Here is a 23,903-nt window from a genome sequence, read left to right as displayed (position 1 = left end):
GAGCAATTAAGAGCCCATGGATAACCATGGATACAAAGGGTGCTAACACCTTCCCTTTGTATAATGTACCTCCCGAACCCAAAATCTAAATTAAGGTTTTTCCTGTTCTTTTCCACCTTTCCTTATTGGATAAAAGAAAAGTCGGTGGCGACTCTTGCTAACCGCGACATTGCGATTAAAACCACAAAAAAGTCCAGTTCACCGTATGACAGAACTGGCGACTCTGCTGGGGACCTTAAAAAGAGAGGTTACCTTAAAAACAAGATCACTTATTCAATTTGTCTGATTTATTTTTAAGGGATTGCTTGGGTATGTTATGCTTGAGTGAAAGATCCTACACCCGGATCTAGTGTACCTTAGGTAAGTAGCAAGAGATCATCGCGACTGTCCGGCGTATACTGGAATGGTCAAAATGATGGCTACGGTTAATGTGGCACTTTGGATGTCCTGATGTTCCTCATGTTAGTTGAGGAAATATTTGGCATTCGCGTGGTGTCATAAAAGCATTAACCAGACCTTTAGAACCCTAATTGACTCATCCTGGCCATTAGAAAGTAGTGAGATAACTGGCTTCGGTTCCGACTGGAGTTGGTTGAGACTCGATACTACACTCTTTGAGATTGGACTTTAGGGAAGCTTCGGTCAACCACTTGGTGTTGCACTGAAGTGGACTTAAGGAAAGGTCAATGATTTGAGATCCTTCTAGAACCCGGTTACTATTCTAAGACAGGTTGAACCAACCAAACTTCAGTGGGGAGGGTATTTACCTATGGAACTCACGCAAGCCTTAAAACCTAGGAATGATTGTTGTGTGACTTGCTTGTGCTTGTTATTTATCTAACAACATGACATCATAACAACATAACATCATAACATCATGGCATTGTACTAACCATTTCAAGGATTTAGGGATTTAACTCTGCTAAAAAAAAAACAAAAAACAAAAACAAAAGCAAAAAAAAAAGAGAAAAGAAAAAAAAAGCTCTTTTTGTTAGTTTATGCAAAGTTAAATCCCGAAAGTCCTTGAAAACATTTCATACATTGCATTGCATCGCATAACAGGTATTCTAAAGGATCAGTGTTCTCACGATTTTCCTATCAAACAGATTCCAGCAGATTCAAACAGATTGAACAATGGCTCTCGAACAAACTGTCAAAGATCTCCAGGCCCAGAATGCTCAATTCCAGGAAATGATGCTGAGCTTATCTAAGGGGCAGGAAGAACTGAAAGCTCTTTTGATGGAGAAGAAGAAGGACCAGAAACCTGTGGGTTACATCAACCCGGGGAGAAGGCTTAAGGGACAGGTTACAGGAGTCAAGATTAGAATTCCGAAGGATTCAGAAGAAGAGACCGAGAATGATTCGGAAGATGAGAATCCTAATCTCGTCAATTCTGAGGACGACGATGAAGATTATGAACATGAACAGTACTCTCCGAAGGATGATAAGTACAAGTTGCTGGAAGAACGTATGCTAGCTATGGAGGGGCAGAAAGTGCCCGGTCTGGATTTCGAAAACTTGGGTCTGGTCTCTGATGTGGTCATTCCCCGCAAATTCAAGGTTCCCATTTTCACTAAGTATGATGGTGCCTCTTGTCCTCAGATGCATCTAAGGGCTTATGTGAGAAAGATTCAGCCGCACACTACTGATAAGAAACTGTGGATCCATTTCTTCCAAGAGAGTCTGTCTGACACACAGTTAGAGTGGTATTATCAGCTTGAGAGCTCTAACATCCGCACATGGACTGATTTAGCAACAACTTTCTACAAGCACTACCAGTATAATTCTGAGTTAGCGCCTACTCGGCTACAGCTACAAAATATGACTATGGGCTCTAAAGAAAGTTTCAAAGAATATGCTCAAAAGTGGAGAGATTTGGCTGGCAGAGTCAAACCCCCTATGACTGATCGAGAGTTAGTGGACATGTTCATGGGTACACTGACTGGCCCATTCTACAGCCATCTACTGGGAAGTTCCTCGTCAGGTTTCACTGAACTTATCTTGACAGGTGAACGGGTTGAAAGCGGCATTCGAAGTGGAAAGATACAGGCAGCTACTTCTGCAAGCACCAAAAAGTCCTATCAGGGAAAGAGTGAATCAAATGCTGTGTACAGTGAGAGGAAGCATAACAAGAAGAATCGTGACCATACTGTTGGGGCAGTTACAATTGCCGCACCGCCATCTCAGAACTTCCAACACAGACAAGACAGGTCGAGAAGACAGTTTACCAAGATCAATATGACTTTAACCCAAGCACTGCAGAGTATGTTAAAGGCCAATTTGATTACCCTCAGAGGCCCTCCTGCAAATCCCAACACTACTTCTCCTCGTTATAATCCCAACGCCAGGTGTGCCTATCACTCCGATAGCCCCGGGCATGATACGAATGATTGCTGGTTGTTGAAGAACAAGATTCAGGATATGATCGACGCTGGAGAAATTGAATTTGATCCTCCGGCGACCCCCAATGTCATCACAGCACCTATGCCTAATCATGACCAGAATGTTAATGTTGTGGACGACAATTCTCACGTTACTGACGTTGCTGATTTAGCATCTCCTCTCCTGATCGTTAAGAAGAATTTATTGCAAGCTGGTTTATTTCCAGGTTGTGCTGAAGATTGCGATCTCTGTGTACTCCGACCCAATGATTGTTTGAAGTTGAAGAACGGCATTCAACGGCTGATGGATGATCGTACAATTCTATTTGAAAGGGTTCCTAAGGTGGACAACTCTATTGAAGAGGTATCTGTGATTGCTAGGTCCAAAGCTCCAGTGAAGATTACCGCTACTAGAGTGCCTGTGAAGATTACCGCTGAGCCCAAAGTGGCTCCCCTGATTATTACCGCACCTGGCCCCGTGCCATATTCCTCCAGCAAAGCTATTCCGTGGAACTATGGAGGCGACGTTTACATCCATGGCATAAAGCAGGTTGGTAGTTCTGCTAATCCTAATGATATTGTGGGGACTAGTAAAGTTACTCGAAGTGGAAGGATCTACTCCCCAGAAATCTCACCTCCCGCTCCCGAAATTCGAGGAAAAAGACCAGTCAATCCTCCTCAGTCAGAGACATCGGTCGAAGTTACTTCTGAAGATGTTGCCAAACAGGAAATGGAAGAGATGCTGAAAATCATCCGTAAGAGCGATTTTGATGTAGTGGAACAATTGGGGCATACTCCGTCTAAAATCTCAATGTTGTCCTTGTTATTATCCTCTGAATCCCATGCCAATGCATTGATGAAATTCTTGAAGACCGCTCATGTGCCTCAAGAAACATCCGTCGATCAATTCGAACATTATGTTGCTAATTTGACTGTTGACAATGGCCTAGGCTTTTCCGATGCTGACCTGACACCAGCAGGAAAGAATCACAATAAAGCTCTGTATATCTCCATCGAGTGTGAGGGGATCACCCTGGCTCACGTGTTGATCGACAACGGCTCTTCCTTGAATGTGCTCCCGAAAGCTGTACTCGATAAATTTGACTACAAAGGCATTGAACTGAAACCTAGTGATGTTGTGGTGCGTGCTTACGATGGTGCGAAGAGTGTTGTCTATGGTGAAGTGGTTCTCCCTATCAAGATAGGACCTCAAGTCTTCAACACTACCTTTCACGTGATGGACATTCGTCCCGCCTACTCCTGCTTGTTGGGGCGCCCTTGGATCCATGGGGCAGGTGCGGTAGCTTCGTCGCTTCATCAAAAGCTGAAGTATCCAATAGCAGGCATGGTTGTCACTGTATGTGGAGAAGAAGAGTATATTGTCAGTAGTGTGCAAGCCTTCAAATACGTCGAGATGGATGGTGAATTCTTTGAGACTCCTTCTCAGTCATTTGAAGTGGTTCCTCCACCCAGTCCGGTCCTTAAGCCAACTCCCCTTGTGCCCAAGGTTGTTCGTGCTCCCCCTGTCATGATCTCTCTGAAAGATGCTCAAACCGCGATTGAAAATGGTGATCGTGCTGGTTGGGGTCAACTGATCAATGTACCGTACAAGTCTGATAAAGCTGGCCTGGGGTTTAACTCTGGAAAGATAGTCAAAAATCAGATTAATGCTATGGAAGATGCTGATAGTGATTGCGACTTGGATAGCTGGATTTTCCCAACAATTGGTGACGGACTCAACAATTGGAAGACTGAAGACATTATCCCGATTTCCTTTAGTCAGGAGTAATTGTTATTGTTTATTCTAGAATTGCAAATTTTAATTTTCTTTTACAATCAAACTTCTTAAAGCATTGTGTCTATGCCCGAGGCACAATGGCTAATTTGTTAGGGGTTTGTCATTTTCATAAGCATATTCATATTCAATAGATCAATGGACTTTTTGTATTCAAATATTGCGCTCTTTATCTTTCCTGTCATTTTTCAAACAAGCTATGTTTCTTGCACACACTCACGTAACAATTTGCCGATCCATATCCACTCTGGATCCTGTTGGTAATGACTCTGCTACTGTTCATTATGACTTTGAAAATCCGATCTACCAAGCCGAGGATGGAAGCGAGGAAGATTGTGAAGTCCCTGGAGAACTTGCCCGACTACTGCGAGAAGAAAAGACTATACAGCCGCATGAGGAATCAATTGAAATTGTAAATCTGGGTACTGAAATAAACAAGAAAGAAGTCAGAGGTTTCTTAGGGCACTCGAATTACATTGCCCGATTCATTCCACACTTGACTGCTACCTGCAAACCCATCTTCAAATTACTGAGACAAAATCAAGAGATGGTATGGAATGATGAATGCCAAGAAGCTTATGACAAAATCAGGAAATATCGCCAAGAACCTCCAGTTCCGATGCCACCAGTTGAAGGAAGACCTTTAATTACGTATTTGACCGTGTTAGAAAATTCAATGAGGTGTGTTGGGGCAACATGACGAGTCTGGTCGAAAAGAGCATGCCATATACTGCCTTAGCAAAAGGTACCGACTGTGAAACAAGATACTCACAGCCCGAGAAAGCTTGATGTGCTTTGGCCTGGGCTGCTCGCCGACTAAGACAGTATATGTTGAATCATACCACCTTATTGACTTCTAAGATGGATTCTATCAAATACCTATTTGAGAAACCTGCTGTCTCCTGAAAGAGTTATCACTGACAATGGTACTAATTTGAACAACAAGATGATTACTGAACTCTGCACGCAGTTCAAAATAAAACACCATAACTCTTCTCCGTACCGGCCAAAGATGAACGGCGCCGTGGGGACTGCTAACAATATCAAGAAGGTCATGCAAGAAATGACAGTAACATACAAAGACTGGCATGAGATGTTACCCTTTACTCTTTACGGTTATCGCACTTCAGTGCGCACTACGACAGGGGCAACTCCGTTCTCTTTAGTCTATGGAATGGAAGCCATCTTACTAGTGGAAGTTCAGATTCCCTCTCTAAGAATCATGAAAGAGGCGGGCTTAGATGAAGATGAATGGATTCAGACTCGACTCGATCAGATAAATCTGATTGATGAGAAGAGACTTGCGACTGTTTGTCATGGGCAGATATATCAGAAATGCATGACCCAGACATTTAACAAAAGAGTTAAGAGACAGGTTTACCAACTTGGCGACTTGGTGATCAAGCGTATCATTCTACCACAAGGTGATCCCAGAGGCAAATGGACTCCCACATACGAAGGGCCATTTGTAGTTAAGAAGGTATTCTCAGGTGGAGCCATGATACTCGCTACAATGGATGGTGAAGACTTCCCACATCCCGTGAACGCGGACATAGTTAAAAAATACTACGCATAAAAGAGACCCGCTAGATCGACGTATCTAGGCAAAAGTAAGGGCATCCCGGCGAACCAAAAGGGTTCGGGCAAAAATTAGGGATATATAAAAAAAATGTACACCCGGCAAGTCGAAAACCTGAAAAGGCGGCTTGGGCAAAAAAGGGTATCCTGGTGGACTGAAAACCTGAAAAGGCGGTCCAGGCAAAAATTAGGGATTAAAGCGTATGACTATGTCCCGTTCTCAGTCAACTTTCATCCAAGTTCGAGGGACTGACCAAGCCAATCACTTCTATCCGACAGCAAGGGATGAGATGCTCGAAGACATAATGACAGTAGTAGGCTTAAAATCAATAGGACTTCTTCCACATAGCTTTCTCTTTGTTTTCGACAATTTCCTCTTACTAGGATTTCTGTCTCCTTGTACACAAATTGCCTGTTTATAGGCCTCCTTTCAAAATCAATACAACCCTCTTTCAAAAAAAAGATGCTTTTGTTTTTACTTTTCTGTTTTGGTTGCGTAAATGTCCATTGATTTAATTTGAATTAATATGTGCATTTGAATATGACTGATGTTTACCAAAAATACATGCATAGAATAGCAATAGCAATTACTACCCGACTTCAGGATCGAGGATAAGGTCTAACCATGCTTCCAATGAATCCGCTACCAATTCTCTCCCCCAGCAAGTCTGTTATTCCTCAGAAGAAATTAGCAGTATTCCCCGGCACAGCCAGTTACTCCCCAACAGAGGTCGGCGTCACCAGACAGATTGATCATCTCATCCATCCCCAGCCAGGCTCTGTTGAATATTTCCACCATCAGACAGAAATCAAGCATCCCCAGCCGAGAAAGGGTCATCGACACAAATGTCTCAAATCAGTAGATGGGGATTTATTTTCCCCAGTAGAGTCCCCAAGCAGAACTTCTCATACGCATAACTCATTCATTACATCATTTCACAGCATACGCATGCATACAACATTCGCATTTATTTTAGCATAACACGAAACATCTCATACATCATGACATAGCATGAAGCTAACTTTTCTTTGCAGGTTAATTATCCTCCTGATATAGTCAAAGTAGAAGGTTCATTCAGACAGACACCTTTATCAATCATATTCAAGATTCAGATACATATTTCAAATACAGTTCATAGGAACATTCATTCTGACAACACTTCGATATCCTCCTAACGATGACATCTCTAAGCCCATCCCAGACATTTATTGCAAGTACAACATATACAGGTTATCAGATACAGCCTAACGTACGGTTCATTCTGATTCAGCCCAACATATGACTTCTTCAGCAACTCCAATGCGGTCTAACGTACGACCCATTTGGACCTTCAAATCCTCAGATGCTGCCTAGCGTACGGTACATTCAGGGGTGTAGTCTAGCGTACGACTACTTTCTTTTTCAGATGCAGCCTAACGGACGGCTCATTCTACAACTCGGATACGATCTAACGTACGATCCATTCTGAACTTCAACAACCCCAACGCGGTCTAACGTACGACCCGTTTGGATCTTACAACCCTCAGATGCTACCTAACGTACGGTACATTTCTGAAGTGTAGTCTGGCGTACGACTACCGCTTTCATCATCAGATGCGGCCTAACAGACGACTCATTCTGCGACGGTCTAACGTACGACCCGTTCGGATGTCCATCCCCTCAGATGCTACCTAACATACGGTACATTTCTGAAGTGTAGTCTAACGTACGACTACCCCTTTCGTCATCAGATTCAGCCTAACGTACGGCTCATTCTGCAACTCAGATACGATCTAGCGTGTGATCCATTCTGATCCTTTATCCCCAACAGCATATGACACACTCCGACTCCCCCAGCGAAGTCGGCAGCCTAATGGATGACTCATTATACGGTCTAACGTACGACCCAGTGTGGCACCCATGTCTTCAAATTGGCCTAATATACGGCGCGATCTGAAGCTTTCGTCATCAAACCTCCCGGATGGCATCTTTAAGCCCATCTCCATCAAGACCAACTGTCGATTCTCAAGTGCAAATTTTTGGGGCATTCTAGTGTTCAATAATCTTCCACCTCCAGACCACGAATGGCATACACGCCATCCTAACTCTCTCGGTTCAAGAATATTGAACAGGGGCAGCTGTCATACCCCAAAAATTACCCATCATTTTTCCTAAAAAATAAAAAAAAAAAAAAAATAAAAAAAAAAAAAAAAACGAAAAAAAAAAAAGAAAAAAAAAAGAAATTTTTTTTAATTAATTAATTAATTAATTAATTAATTAATTAATTAATTAATTAAATAATTAAAATAAATAAATAAATAAAATATAACAAATTATTTTGGACTTGGGTCTCCCTCAGTCCAAGCCCATTACCCACGAAATTAGTCTATAAATACTGAAGTTTCAGTAGGGGGAGTGAGACTTGGAGTTACACTGGGAGATTCACTGGAGAAAGAAGGAAGAGAAGCAAAACACTCTGAGGTTTCCTTGGAACAAAACCTTGAGAAAAAAGAAAGAAAGAGAACAGAGAAGGACGGATAGAAACTTTGGCATAGGAACCCTGCCTACTCGGAGAATTCAGAGTAAAGAAACCCTGAAGGCAGCCCATCTGCACCGAAGCCATCGTCGTCCAATTCCCGCTGCCTAACTTATTCCGATACTACAAGTGGTCAATCCCTTCAACCTTGAATTGGCAAACAGGTTTTGCGTATCTCTATTGTTTATACTTTCAATTGGCCATATCTACATATATAATGCATCATGATTAAATGTTGATATATAATTTGCTTTCGTATGGGAATTTAAATATGCCTGAATACCCTGAATGTTTGACCATGTTATTCCTGTGATAAAATGCCATAAAATTCAAAGTTCCTAACATGGGGCTGTTTTCAAATTCAAAATCCGTGGCCTTCGCTAGGCGAGGCAGAGGCGAACGAGACAGTAGCTGACTTTTCTATTCTGTTTTTTTTTTATGTTTTATCATAGCCATGCATTATTCATCCTATCCTATTTATTGTTGTGATATTTCTCCGGTGTAATCTTCGATTGCACCCTGATTTGGTGTTCTGACATGTTTCTTTTTTTGAGTTTCGTAAAGGTTCACATATCCCAGGAAAAGGTTATTGGCTAGGTATTCCACTTTATTTGTGGGATACCCTTGTGGAGTTTCATCCTAAATTAACTTTTAATGTATTAATTTCTAATGTATTAATTTTTTAATATATTATTTTTAATAATTTTAATGTGGAGTTTCATCCTAATTATATAATTAATTGTAAAACTTTGCCTTTGAATAAGTGATCTTGGACCTCTCTTTGTTGCCTTACGATTACGATATTACGGTCATGTCCCGCGAACGTGGGGATACCCTTAGCAAAGACCCTTCGGTTAAATCATCATAAAATAAATTATAGTCCCTCGGATGTTGCCTTCGAATATACAACTTTGTCCCTCGATGACCCTCCGATGTTGCCTACGGTTAAAAGATGATAGTCCCTTCGAATGCTAAGGTATCCTCGTAACTGATGCCTTCAATGACCAATCGATGACCCTACGATGACCCTTTTACATCCAAAGGATAAAACTACTTATTTCTCAATAATAAGGACAGTTTTACCCTCATAAGGATAGGAAATACTCATAAAGACCTTGGGTCGGTATAACTCTTAATTGCTGGCTCACAACCTAAAACATTTTTTCACACCTCACACCTTTCAAAATACCTTCAGAAAATCACCACTTGGTATACATTCATACTAGAATCATTACCGAGTTATATTTTTCTAAACAATTTTCAAAACTAAACGAGATAATCACTTTGTATACATTCATACAAGAATCATTACAAAGTTAAATTCTCTTTTCAAAACAATTTTTCTAAACAATTCACAAACACTTTTTTTTAGACAAAAATAATATAAGTGATCGAGCAATTAAGAGCCCATGGATAACCATGGATACAAAGGGTGCTAACACCTTCCCTTTGTATAATGTACCTCCCGAACCCAAAATCTAAATTAAGGTTTTTCCTGTTCTTTTCCACCTTTCCTTATTGGATAAAAGAAAAGTCGGTGGCGACTCTTGCTAACCGCGACATTGCGATTAAAACCACAAAAAAGTCCAGTTCACCGTATGACAATTGGGAAACACGGGAAACACGAGTGAACGTGAGGTCTTGTGTGTTTGATTTTGATTCTTAGATTCGTGTTGAATCTTGAACAAAATCTGATCAGAATTTTAATTCTGTGGGTTGGGAAACACTGTGAGAAATCTGACTGTACTGTGCAAGGTAGAAAGATGAACGGAAACGGCAACATGAACACCAAACTTCCAGTATTTGACGGTAAAAACTGGAATCATTGGATGATCCAAATGCGTGTACTGTTCGATGCTCAAGATGTTCTAGATCTTGTCACTGATGGTTATGTTCCGGTAGCAGCAGATGCGACGGATGAACAGAAAAACACGCAGAAGGAAGTAAGGAAGAAGGATCATAAAGCATTGTTCTTCATTCATCAATGTGTTGATGTAAATGTGTTTGAGAAGATTACAGATTCAACAACAACAAAGGCTGCGTGGGACACACTGGTTAGATGTTATGGTGGTGACGCATTAGTGAAGAAGGTGAAACTTCAGTCCTTGAGAAAGCAATATGAGAATCTCAACATGAAGAATAATGAGAAAGTTTCTGAATACATCTCCAGAGTGATTCTGATCACTAATGAGATGAAAGCGTGTGGAGAAACTCTTTCTGAAGAAACAATCATGGAGAAGGTATTGAGATCCCTTACCTCTCAATTTGATTACATTGTGGTAGCAATAGAACATTCCAAAGATCTGAGCACCATGAGAATTGAAGAGCTGCAGATCATTCTAAAAGCGCAAGAGTTGCGTTTGACTGAGAGAACTTCTGAAAGGGAAGTAGAGCAGCAGGCTCTGAAAGCAACTTCTGATAGGAGGTATCAGAAGCAGTCAGAAGCCAGGAGAAGATCTGATGGTGGTCAGAAGTCAGAAAGTTCAACCTCTGATAGACAAAAGAATGCTCAGAAGGGAAAAGAGAAGTATGACAAGAAGAAGATCCAATGTTACTGTTGTAAGAAGTTTGGTCACTTTGCTAGAGACTGTTGGTCAAACAAGGAGAGAAAATCAGAAGAAGCAAATATAGCCAGAAGTTTTGATGACGAATCTGTGCTATTGATGGCCTCTGAATCTGATGATATGGATCTGATAGACTGGTGGTATATGGACACTGGCTGTTCAAATCATCTTACTGGAAACAAGAAATGGCTGGTTGACTTTGACTCTGAAAAGAGGACAAAGATCAGATGTGCTGATGACAAATATCTTAATGCAGAAGGTATGGGAAATGTCAGAGTGATTTTGAACAATGGGAAAACAACATTGATTCAGAACGTGTGGTATGTACCTGGCATCAGAAGCAATCTGATGAGTGTGGGACAATTAATTGAGAAAGGTTTTTCAGTTACCATGAAGGACAATCTTCTGAAGCTGTATGACTGCAATAAGAAGTTGATTATGGAGTCAGAACAGGGAAGGAATAGAACATTCAAGGTGAATGTCAGAACTGCAGACTCAGAATGTCTTAGTGCAACAAGTGCTGAGAAGGAGAGTGAGCTGTGGCACAGAAGATTTGGTCATTTGAATTTTAGAAGCTTAAAACATCTGAATTCAAAGAAGTTGGTACACGGAATTCCTGCAATTAAGAAGCCTGAAAAGTCATGCAAAGTTTGCATGGAAGGAAAACAACCACGATTGCCATTTGCGTCAGAAACTGCTCCAAGAGCAAAACATGCCTTGGGAGTTGTACATTCTGATGTGTGTGGTCCATTTCCAGTAGTATCGATTGGAGGGAATAAATACTTTGTGTTATTTGTTGATGAATTCACAAGAATGACATGGGTATCCCTTATTAAGTTTAAACACTAGGTGTTTGATGAATTCAAGAAGTTCAGAATAAAGGCTGAGAATCAGAGTGGTCAGAAGTTGAAGATTCTTAGAACTGACGGTGGAGGTGAGTATAACTCCAAAGAGTTCCAGAAGTTCTGTGAGGAGAATGGAATTGAGCATGAGGTTACTGCTCCTTATACCCCTCAACACAATGGTCTTGCTGAAAGAAGAAACCGCACTTTGCTTGATATGGTGAGAAGCATGCTAAAGGAGAAGAAGCTTCCTCAGAAGCTTTGGGGAGAAGCTGTTGCCACTGCAACGTATGTACTCAACCGATGTCCTACGAAGAATTTGAAGGAAATAGTTCCAATACATAAGTGGACTGGAGATAAGCAAAGTGTTAGTCATCTGAAGGTGTTTGGTTCTGTTTGCTATAAACATGTTCCAGAAGCCAGAAGACAGAAGCTGGATGATAGAAGCAAAGTGATGATTCTGATAGGGTACCACAGTACAGGTGCATACAAGCTCTATTGTCCAGAAACCAACAAAATTGAATTCAGCAGAGATGTGATTGTGAAGGAATCAGAATTGTGGAATTGGGATAAGTCTCAATCTGATTCTGATGTTAGAACTTCTGAAGAAAGGTCAGAGTTAAGAATTTTTGAAGTTGGAGTAAACTCTGACGTTGATTCTGATTCTGATAGTGATTCTGACTCTGGAGAAGACTCAGAAGATGAAGGTGACTCTGATGACCCAGACTCTGATGGTAATCCAGATTCTGGTGGCAATTCAGACTCTGGAAATATGCCAGCCCCTGAAGATGGTCAAAGCTCTAGAGGAAGTCAACCATCTGAAGCTAGAAACTCTGAAGCTCAAGACTCTGAACAAGTTCAGAGACCACAAAGAATCAGAAACATCCCCAGAAGATATGCAGAATTTGACATGCTGAAAGACACTGAAGTAGACTCTGAAGGAGAAGTTATTCAGTGTGCCATGTTAGTAGACTCTAAACCCATAAGTACAGAAGAGGCTCTTAAGCAGAAGCTCTGGCTGAAGGCCATGAAAGAAGAACTTGATGCTATAGAGAGAAACAAGACTTGGAAGTTGACAGAACTTCCAAAAGACAAGAAAGCCATCAGCGTCAGATGGGTTTTCAAGCAGAAGTTAAAGCCAGATGGTTCAATTGGCAACCATAAAGCAAGGTTGGTAGCCAGAGGATTTCTACAGAAACCTGGGCTGTATTACTCTGAAGTGTTTGCACCTGTAGCAAGACATGAAACAATCAGAATGGTGATTGCAATAGCTGCTAACAGGAATTGGCCTCTGATTCATTTAGATGTAAAATCTGCATTTCTGAACGGTCCATTAGAAGAAGAAGTTTACGTGTCACAACCTCCTGGATTTGTGACAAAGAATCAGGAAGGGATGGTGTACAGATTATACAAAACTCTATATGGATTGAAACAAGCGCCCAGAGCTTGGAATCAGAAGATTGATTCATTTTTTAAGAAGCAAGGCTTTCAGAAATGTGAGATGGAGTACGGTGTCTATGTTCAGCATACTTCTGAAGGACATACATCATCGGTTATTTATTGTTAGAGTTGAAATTCTCGTCTTATATAATTATATAATTGTTTTTATATCAAAATTATACATGCATGTTTTAATTCTCTTAACGATTTAATTAATATATGATCATGTCAATTAATATATAATTATTTTAATTTTAAGACAAAACGACAACACATATTTATATATTTAGTATTAAATGCAAATATCATCTGCAAAATTATGTTTAATCGATTATTATTTTCAAAAAGCATTGAACATTTTATTTGTTACAATATAATGTGAACTGAATATTGGTGATGAGTACAGAATTAAAAAAAAGATAGAAATATTAAAAAGAAAATGGAATAAAAAAATATTGATAAGATAAACAAAGAAAATAAAAAATGAATAAAAGTGAAAAAGAAAAAGAAAAACAGAAGAAAGGTTCTGGAAGCTACTAAAAATAGAAAGAATGGTTAATCTAACTTGAAACCACTAGAAGGTTCAAGTAACATCGTGTTTCTCTGTGTTTTTTCATTTCTCTTGAACCTTCCGGTTTCTTCTTCCTTTCCACCTTTTAAATACTCCAATTCACCATCTCTGTCATCACACAAAACATCTAAAATTATTTCTTCAAAGTAGATAAAAAATACAGAGGAAGTGTGCGAATATGGATTTCAGATTGATGGGTTTGGATGCTCCAGTATTGCATGCTCTACACCAAATGATGGATCTTTCAGACGACAATTCTGTGGACAAGTCATCACACAATGCTCCGACACGGTCATACGTTAGAGATGCAAAGGCGATGGCTGCAACTCCGGCGGACGTGAAGGAAAATCCAAATTCATACGTGTTTGTTATCGACATGCCAGGGTTGAAATCTGGTGATATAAAGGTTCAGGTGGAAGATGAGAATGTGCTTGTGATAAGCGGTGAGAGGAAGAGGGAAGAAGAGAAAGAAGGTGCAAAGTATTTGAGAATGGAGAGAAGAGTTGGAAAATTGATGCGAAAGTTTGTTCTTCCTGAGAATGCTAATACAGATGCTGTTTCGGCTGTGTGTCAAGATGGGGTTCTCAGTGTTAATGTTGAAAAATTGCCTCCGCCTCAGCCTAAGAAACCTAGAACTATTGAGGTTAAGATTGCTTGAAATTCAAACCTTGTTTTGAATTATACGATGATCTTTGGGGCAGAGGAGTACGATGTGGTTTTCTTTAAGGTGTTTCTTTTTATGGTTTGTTTTGGTAATCATCAGTATTAACTTTGATTTGTAGTGCAGTGGTTATGTTTCTATCAATGGTTGTGGTTTTATGATATATTATATTTTTGTTTATGCAATGCTCATTGTCTCCTTTTCTACTACACTATTTTGTTATTCTTGAATAAGTTAAGAACATGATTACTTTCTTTTTTTTTAAAAGCTAAAGAATTCAAAGAATGATTATTACTCTGTCTTGCTAGTTGCTGCTCACTATGGATCCTTTCCAAAGAATGAACTTTGGTAGAAATAGTTTGCCAAATGAGTTAATATTTTTTTCTATTAATAGACATCTTAAAAAGGCTTCTCATTTTAAAAGAGTTGACTGAACTTCTTTCTTTTTATTGAACTAAATAAAATGCTTATAAAATAGGTTTTAGGAGTTTTCTTTTTGAAATTTTATTTTCTACTCCATACAATTTTTAAAATTTTCTTAAATGACAATTATACTTTTCAAAATGTTTTCAAAATCTTGAGTGTTTTTGTAATCTTTGAATTTAAAAACCAAATCAATATATCTATTTCCACTTTTCTTTTCTTTCAAAAGTTAAAATGTGATTCAAATGACAATTATATTCATCATCAATAAATCAAACGCGGACGTAATCGGTTACATACTAGTGTTTTTTTAACTATTATGATGTAACCTATTACTATTACTTTTTTTTAACTATTATGATGTAATCAATTACTGTAAATTACTGTATTTTGGTAAACAGTTAGTACTTAATTGTTTTTGTTTTGTAGAAAAAGCTATTTAGATAGACAATTTTCAGTTTTTCTTTTTGTTATTTTGAGTTTGTTGCTTGTGTTACAATATAATTTAATTGTATATATATTTTAGAGATATCAATGAATGAAATACATAACACTACTCTCACTATCTAATTTTCTCTCTCTCTTTCTATCGATCTATCTCTATACAATTATTCCATAGTTACTAACCTTGTGCTTCCAAGTTCTAACATTTGACATAAGACGCAACAGATACATAAAGAGTACCGCATATGAAAAAAGAAAAAAGATTTCAAGGCATTATTTTCAATTCATCATTGTGTTGATATGGATAACTTTAAGAAAGTTGGTGATTGTAAATCATCGAAGTAAGCATGAGAAATTTTGAAGAAGACGTATGCAGGGGTTGACAGGGCAAAGCTTCTGAGATTACAAACTCCAAACATCAACTTGAGTTGATTCAAAGGAGGAAGAGACTATCAACGATTTGACGATAAGAATTACTCGATTGGTGAACCAGATAAAGGCGTGTGGAGAAACTGTTATAGAATAATATCTTGTGGCAATTGTATTCTTTAACGGCAAAATTCGATAACCTAATCATAGCGATTGAGAAATCGAAGGATCTTAAGACCATGAATAAGGCTCTCTTGAGGCACATGAACAAAAGATGAGGGAGAGAAAATGTGATAAAAGAAATGTGGAGATCATTTTGCAAGCTCGTTTGAATGTGAAAGAAAAGAAATCGAAGGAAAAATGATCCATGAAGAGTAAAGGTAATTTTCAAAATTTTGGTGGAAGTGAATTCTAAAACTCCAGGAATCCAGCTTGTCAAAAGGGTGAGAAAAGTTGCAACAAAAATGGTGGTCAGGGAATCTTCAGAGGTGAAAGAAGAAGGATAGACAAGAGCAATATGTAATGCTTTGTTTGTCAAAAATTCGGTCATTTTGCAAGAGAGCGCAATGAGAACAAGAATGAGCCTGAAGTGGATGAAGTCAAGGTTGCAAGACAAGAGTTTGATGAGGAAAACACATTCTTGGTCATAATCACAGATGGGGGATATTGCAGCAATAGGTTGCGGAACAGCTGCAACAACAACTTTGGAAACGATGCAGAACCATGTTGTAACCGATTAAGTAAATATTGTAACAGGTAACATGCATAAGAAAATTCAATTATGACTTTGATAGAAGTGTTGTAATCAATCGTGCCATGAAGAACAAATGAAGTTCGCGGATGACACCACTTTAGCGGCCGATGGGATCGATGATGTTTTTATCATATGAAGCGATGGTGGACATTCCTTGATCAAATGTGTGATGTACATTCTAGGAATCAAGTGTAACCTTCTAATTATTGACCAAATGATTAAGAAGGGTTATAAGATTCATATGAAGAACAAGACGATATACGTTATGTATGCAAATGGGGTTTTAGTCCTTAAAGCTCATATGGCTTCCAATAGAACTTTCAAGGTTGATTTGAAGATTATGAAGCATGGGTGTCTTGCTACATCAGCTAGTCGAGAAGAGTGGATATGGCATTATAGGCTTTGACATCTCAACTTTAGAGATCTCAATGTCTTGTAAAAGAATATAATGGTAACAGGGTTGTCATTAATCAACATATCGCCTAAAATTTGTGAAGAATGTTTGCAAGAGAAGTAACATAAGGATAAATTCAGCAAGGATGCATGTTATATAACCAAGCATCACCTTGAGGTGGTGTATTCGGATGCGTGTGCACCGATGCAAGTTGATTCAATTTTGGAAATAGATATTCCGTCATATTCATGAATGATCATAATAGAAAGCTATGGACATACCCAATCAAGATAAAGGATGGGGTATTTGAAGTTTTTAATAAGTTCAAGTCCATAGCTGAGAGGCAAAGCGGTCACAAGCTCAAAGTTCTCAAAACGGATGGTGGAGGTGAATATGTCTCAAATGACTTTGGTAGGATTTGTGATCATGAGTGGATAATATATGAGGTAGTACCAACTTATACACCGCAGCAAAATGGTGTTTTCGAAAGGAAGAATCGATCGATTATGAACATTGTGAGAAGCATGTTGAAGGGGAAGAACTTGTTGAAAGAGTTATTGGGAGAAACGGTGTCCACAACTACCTATTTGTTGAATAGGTTTCCAACAAAGAAGCTTGAGAAGATAACACCAGAGGAAGCATGACTTGGATTTAAGCCGAATCTAAATAGTTTAAGAAATTTTTGGTTTGTTAGCGTATCGACATGTTCCGGGGAAGCTTAGAAAGAAGCAGGATGATAAGGGAGAATTGATGATACTTTGTGGGTATCACTCTACTGGTAGCTACAAGTTGTATGATGCAACATACAGAAGGTTGTGATTAGCGGAAACATCACTTTTGAAAAAATCAAAGAGTTGTCGAAGCTTATAATTGGTTACCAAAAAGCATGTAACCGATTACAACAGTGAAAAATCAATTTATGCATAAATGGAAAGAGCATAAATAGCCCCCGTCAAAGCCCGGATGGAAGAAAATATAAGAAGATCAACTAGGAAAAGAGTTTTTCGTCCAAGACTCCAAGATTGTGAGTTATTCAAAGATAACGAAGTCATTGATGATGGTGATTTCGTTCATTTTGCACTTATGGCCGAAATTGAATCGGTTAAAATGGAAGAGGACTTGAGTGATCTAAAATCGATTTATGTTATGAAGGAGGAGATGAAATTGATTGAGAAGAACAAGATTTGGGAGTTGGTTGATCTATTATAAGGAAAGAAGTCAATTGGTGTAAGACGGGTGTTCAAAGTGAAGGCAAATCCCAATGGTGAAATAGCCAAGCATAAGACTTGATTCGTTGCAAAGGTATTTTTGTAAAGAGAATGCATAAACTTTTAAAGGTATTTGCACCAGTTGCTAGAATTAAAACCATTAAACTAGTTGTTGGTGTTGCGAATAAAAACAATTGGTATCCATCTAGCAAATGGATTTTAAATCTGCATTTTTGAACTGACCACTAGAAGAGGAATTTTATGTAGAGAAGCCTCATGGTTTTGTTGTGAGAAACCAAGAGTCAAAGTTCTGCAAGTTGAAGAAAGCGTTGTAAAGTTTAAAACAAGCTCTCAGAGCTTGGAACAAGAGGGTAAATGGTTTATTAAAGGAGTTTGGCTTTAAGAAGTGTGTATCCGAATATGGTGTGTATGTGAAGAAAGATACAAATGAATGAGTGATAATCCTTTGTCTATCCGAACATGGTGTGTATGTCTCACTCTGAACCATTCGCTTCATCAATCATATACTAAGCATGTATAATTATTAGTCAACTATACATATGACACACAATAAGTATTCACACGTTGAATATACATTTATATATAAATTATCTCACAATGTACTACCATGAGGTAACTCTATGCGTTAGTTTTCTAAAGCTTCAAAGTGTGCCTCCATTGGAGTCAAGTAGCTCAAGTTGTGGCAAAAATAACAAGTGAAACAATCAATTGACACATAGGACCAATCGATTGACACAAGGGACCAATCGATTATCCTCAACTCCTTGACTCTTTTTTTTCCAGTTTTTAAGGGGAACCAATCAATTGTTTCCCCAGGACAATCAATTCTTCCAAAGTTGTTGTTCAAATTTTTATGTGTTATAAAAGAACCAAGCGATTTCCCCTCTAGGACCAATCGATTGGCCAAAGAATTTTTTTTAGAAAAATCAATTTTCACAATATTGCTCGTATTCCTCATCTCTTATCTTTATCTCCTTTAACTAGTTCCAATTGGAACAATCAAACCACAACAAATTCACATTCTAATAGTACAAACGCATTAAGTATCCCCTTAATAACATTGAATCATCATTTTTATCTTAAATTGATTTATCATAGTCATGCCTTAAAATCCCAAACTTCAACACAGCTCCATCTTATTTGATTCATGAACACACAACAACACAACAAAATAACCAATTTTATCACATTTGTTCATGCTAAACAGAATTATAACATCCATTCACCATATTTATCATCAAGCAATAGAGAAAAACAAAACCTATTAGAGGTTAAAGAAAATCTCTATATCCTTTCATGATATAAGCACCCTTACATGAAGAATCTCCCACCCCTTGTAATCTCCTGTAAAATCAGTAAAAGCAAGCAGCTCCTATGGATTCTTCCCCTCAAGCCCTAATTCCCCCTTCCAATGCTCTTGTTCTTTAAATTTCTTGTTTTCACACAATGACACAAAAAGGCTCTAAAAACCTAATTTCTCTAATTTTTGAATATATAATAATTTACTTCTTTCTCATAATTATGATTTTTGCCCAACTAACACTCTACTTCTCTCCACTCACTACTAAACTCTCTCAATTTACAAAACTGACACAATTCTTCACATTCTCTCCATTCCTAATTATTTAATTAGTTAAATTTTTACTAGCTAATTAAATTAGCACAAAATACCACAAATGCCAACACCAATCAAATATGTCATAATTAAAATAAAATAATCATTTAAATAAATCATTCATTTAACTCAAATAAATGATTAAATAACTATTAATTAAAACGGGGTGTTACATATATCGTATTGATTTTTTGTCTACATTTTATTTAGTTTATTTTATTTCATGTGATAAGTCTTCTGCTGAAATGCGAAAGAGAGGGTAAATATCAATAATATGATCAAACGATAAATACAAAGATCATCTTTAAAATGTGAGTCTCCAATTCAAATGAAATTTTAATTTTGAGTTGTGGTATATGAAGTATTAGCATTGTGAATGGGAAATACAATCATAAGTCGGCAAATAAATTGAAGGTCATAAATATACTGACATGTAAAATAACATGGTCCTTTCAAGAAATGCTTTAATGAAGTTGAAGAAAAGAAATGGTAGCAAATTAATTATTATCAAACATATTTATTATTCTGGACCGGCTAAAGGTCCAAATAACTAAGATCTAATTCATCTCAAATCCATTTCAGTCGACTCAAGGTATAATGGTTAGTCCACACAGAAAATAAAGTATATTCTTTGATCTCCACTTTTGACTATACTCTTCTTGAATCTTGAACAGACTTGGGTGTTGGAGTTCTAACCATGAAGGTCCACCATGTGCCCCTGTAATGGAGATAAGAACCATCGATTTAAGAAATTCAATTCACCAGTTGCATCCATTTTTGGTTCCATAACAGAACAGTGGCGCTGTCTGTGGGAAGCGAATTCTGATTCCTACGATTTCCATGATTTCAGATCCAATCTTTGACTTACCAGTTCCTAATCTCCTCAGGACACTGAATCAAGAGCATTTATATACGTCCGGGTGCAAATACGATCGAAGAATGAGAACATTAAACAAACTAGAGGCACATAATGCTCGGTAAATGTAATAGTTTCCACTAAGGCCATAATATGTACGAGGTAACTCATCAACAACGTTCTTTGAGCTTCATCGCCTTGTTCGATGTAGCCGAACTACCAAATTCCCATGGTCGGGCCGATAAAATAACACAGATCTGCTGAATGTGCTCGGCGGAACAATACCCCAAACTCGGATAACAAGGAAACCATGTCACCTCCAAAGACACTTCTGGTCGTCAGTTATCTTTGGTCTCTCTCCCGACATCATCGCTCTTTAGAAATATTACCAGAAGAAAAGAGCGGGATAAGCTTCTTCCGTAAAGATCGGGAAGACGGGGCCCTCAAGGAAAGTCACCTTCGTTCAACCATTCTCTTTGCCTAAGGGGAATTTGACCACAAGCCTAGATCGCATATAAGTAGATATTCAGTCGTGTTTCGATTGGCTAGGGCGGATATCCACACCAAAGTAAGAGGGGAGCAAGAATGTTTTCGTCCTAATGGTCGTAAGGAGGCACGCCGGAATATTCGACCAAGACAACTCTGTGGCCCTAAGGTTTCAGCGGTCATCCTCGAAATACAGTCTCGACAAAGCCGACCATCCAGTGGTACACAAGATGCCTCGTCCGACTGAAGGAGATACCGTAAGAAAGAGGAACATACTTCTCGGAACCCCCCAAAGGAGTACATGTACTAAAGACTTGGAACATATCGTCAATCTGAAGTGGTGTTACTGTTAAAGGTTTATCTATCTAATCATTCCATTGTTTCAATGTAACAAATATACTTCATTATGAAAATAAATATTTGTCTATCTTTTCTTATTTTTCTCTCGTGCATGCCTTCTAGTCTTTCTAATTTTTTAGAGTGCTAAAGGTAGGGAAGATCAAGAGTACACGTACAACAAATTACAAACAACCAAAGTTACAACATAGCAACAACAATAAAATAGAGATAGGTAAAAATACTTTATAAATATCAATTTTTACATCCAAGGCATAATAGGCCAGAAATTATTACACGGTTTCAACTCTTCAACAGGAATCATAACACTGGGAAAAACCTCTTTGTCTGTTCCACAACCTGATCGCAGATCGCAAACACGGTTTGCATAATCCATGGGAGGAAATCATGAAGTGTCGCCTTCATATTAGTGTTTCTGATTCCATTATTGTTGGATTTTCTGGTGTCAGGTTTGTTATTTGAGCAAGCACAATTTTGAGAGTGAAAGTGATTTAAGTTTTGTTGTTCTGACTTATAGAGATTACTAGTTGGTTCGTTGGAAGCTTAGTAACAATTTGTAGAATGATTGTCTTCTTTAACTCTATCTATGAATTACAAAATTTTGTATATTTACTTGAAATACTTGTACTGTGTTCAACTATCTATTAAAAAGGATGGTTCTGCATTTCCAAATCAACTTTTAAAAAACACATTGATTATGTACAATCATTATAAATATAGCTATTGTGAAGAGATGTTATGCGGAAGAAAAGAAAAACTAAGCTATGATTTTATTCTACAACCTCTTTCTTGCTCAAACAAATAGAACTAGAGCAAGATACTCACTCATCCAAAAGAGAATTTTAAAAAAAGTTAATAAACACTGTATTTCAGTTATCATAAGGTTTTGTACACTATGATGGATGATAGGCTTTTTCATTTTCAATTGAGGAACTTGACATGTTCATTGTTGCAGCAATGGCACAATTATGCAGATCAGCCAAGGAAAAGAAATTCCTTTGCAAAGGAGATGCTAAAGAAGACACTCTATTCCGCGGATAAAGAGGTGGAAGTGATGAAGAATTTGAGGTTGAAGAAGCTGAATCATCACTTGTAATACTAGAACTGCTATCAGAATTGGTCATTGCAACTGCAAGAGCTAAAGCACTTCTACTTAAGCTCATTGTTCTCTTTGAAATTCCACCACCATGGCTTCTCAAAGGGTAATTTTTGTTCTTGTCCCAAACATGGTTATACGCCATCAAATTCCTGCGTCTCCTTGTGTATGCATTCTCTGGTTTCACTATGTCTTTTACAGATGGTGTTGTAACAACATCAGCTAGGCTTGTGAAGGATTTGGACTTGCCATTATAGAAGCTTGAAATACCTCTCCTGCATTATCATAAAAGTTTGGATTAGCCTCTAAACAAAGTCGACACAAAGCCGTGTCTGGTGTCCAATATATTTATTGTCTGTATCGTGTGTCATAGCCGGTGTCTCATAGCCGGTGATGTATCTACATCCGTGCTTCATAGGTGTAAGTGTTCCATAGATAGCTAACTTAAGAGTTTCAACAAAAATACAGTGCAGTCGTGATTTCGTGAAACGCCGCAATTATAAACATGCATCAAGCTAAGTTTAAATTTGCAAATATTATCAAGCAAAAGTAAGAAGGGCCATATTCAAAATTTAGTTTCCAATCCAATTCAAAAGGTTATCCAAAACCATGTTCTTTCATACAAAACCAAATTTTCTTGTATCTAAAACTTGATCGAAGATTATAAAATGGTTTTCCAAAACATGCTTAATTCATTGGTTGAATTGAACCAATAACAGATCAACAAACTCTTACTATATTTAGCAAAAATCCACTCAGTACAATACATAGCTGAATTAATGCAACAAAGGGAATACAGACAAAATCTAAAGATCACATCATCAAACATACCCTACAATCACCCAATTTCATTTCTCAAACTTTTAATTATTCATCAAAAAATTAAATTCATGAAATTAATCCAACATTTATTACCCTAGTTTAGCTAAATTCTACATCAAAATACAACCTTTGCAACTTTAAAACCCTAAAAAAATTAAGTTAAATCAATACTCAATTAAATTAAGATCATACCAAAAAAAAAAGATAAAACTCACGGATCTATTATCAAATTAAATAAATAAAAAATAGAAAAAAAATTTAATCGTTACCTAATAGGAAGAACCTCTTCCAAAGCTTCCATGTCGTGTAAAGCACCACCATTATAAGCACTCTCCGCTTCATTTTCGTTCTCAACGGTTGATCTCTCCGACGACACGTCATCGTCACTATTCCTTCCGATCGACGAAGACGACGTCGTACTGCAAACCTCGTCAACCTCCTTTCTAACATCAAAATCCCCCGGCGCGTCGAATAACACGGAAGTGCGTGACGCCACGCGGGGAAACGACACCGTTTCAATCCCCATGTTTAATGAACGCAACAAACACAGCAAAGAAAGAAACTATAAAGAGAGAAGAAAAAAAGAGATAGAAACGAGTTATGAAACGGTAATAGCGTTATTTATGGATTTGTTTGAATATTTATAATTTTGGCAAAGAAAACAAAAATAATAATTATTACATGTGTTTTTTATTGTTAAAAAGTTTGGG

At 38.0% G+C, this 23,903-nt stretch overlaps 2 protein-coding genes across 2 annotated transcripts; one reads left to right on the top strand and one right to left on the bottom strand.

The window, feature by feature from the left end:
* Positions 1-13,706: 13,706 nt before the first annotated feature.
* On the top strand, positions 13,707-14,533 carry LOC127092226 (17.9 kDa class II heat shock protein). Its single transcript, XM_051031073.1, has one exon. The coding sequence runs from the start codon at positions 13,866-13,868 to the stop codon at positions 14,343-14,345; it is 480 nt and encodes a 159-aa protein (XP_050887030.1). The 5' UTR covers positions 13,707-13,865; the 3' UTR covers positions 14,346-14,533.
* Positions 14,534-22,011: 7,478 nt separating this feature from the next.
* On the bottom strand, positions 22,012-23,903 carry LOC127097334 (protein OXIDATIVE STRESS 3 LIKE 1). The gene is made up of 2 exons (XM_051035826.1): positions 23,463-23,903; positions 22,012-22,646 (listed from the first exon to the last, which is right to left on the bottom strand). The coding sequence occupies exons 1-2, from the start codon at positions 23,717-23,719 to the stop codon at positions 22,169-22,171; spliced, it is 735 nt and encodes a 244-aa protein (XP_050891783.1). The 5' UTR covers positions 23,720-23,903; the 3' UTR covers positions 22,012-22,168.

Source organism: Lathyrus oleraceus, chromosome 6 (assembly GCF_024323335.1).
Source record: "Lathyrus oleraceus cultivar Zhongwan6 chromosome 6, CAAS_Psat_ZW6_1.0, whole genome shotgun sequence".
Taxonomy (NCBI): Eukaryota; Viridiplantae; Streptophyta; class Magnoliopsida; order Fabales; family Fabaceae; genus Lathyrus; species Lathyrus oleraceus.
The sequence above is the reverse complement of the archived record's forward strand: the minus strand, read 5'-3'. Positions and strand labels throughout refer to the sequence as shown.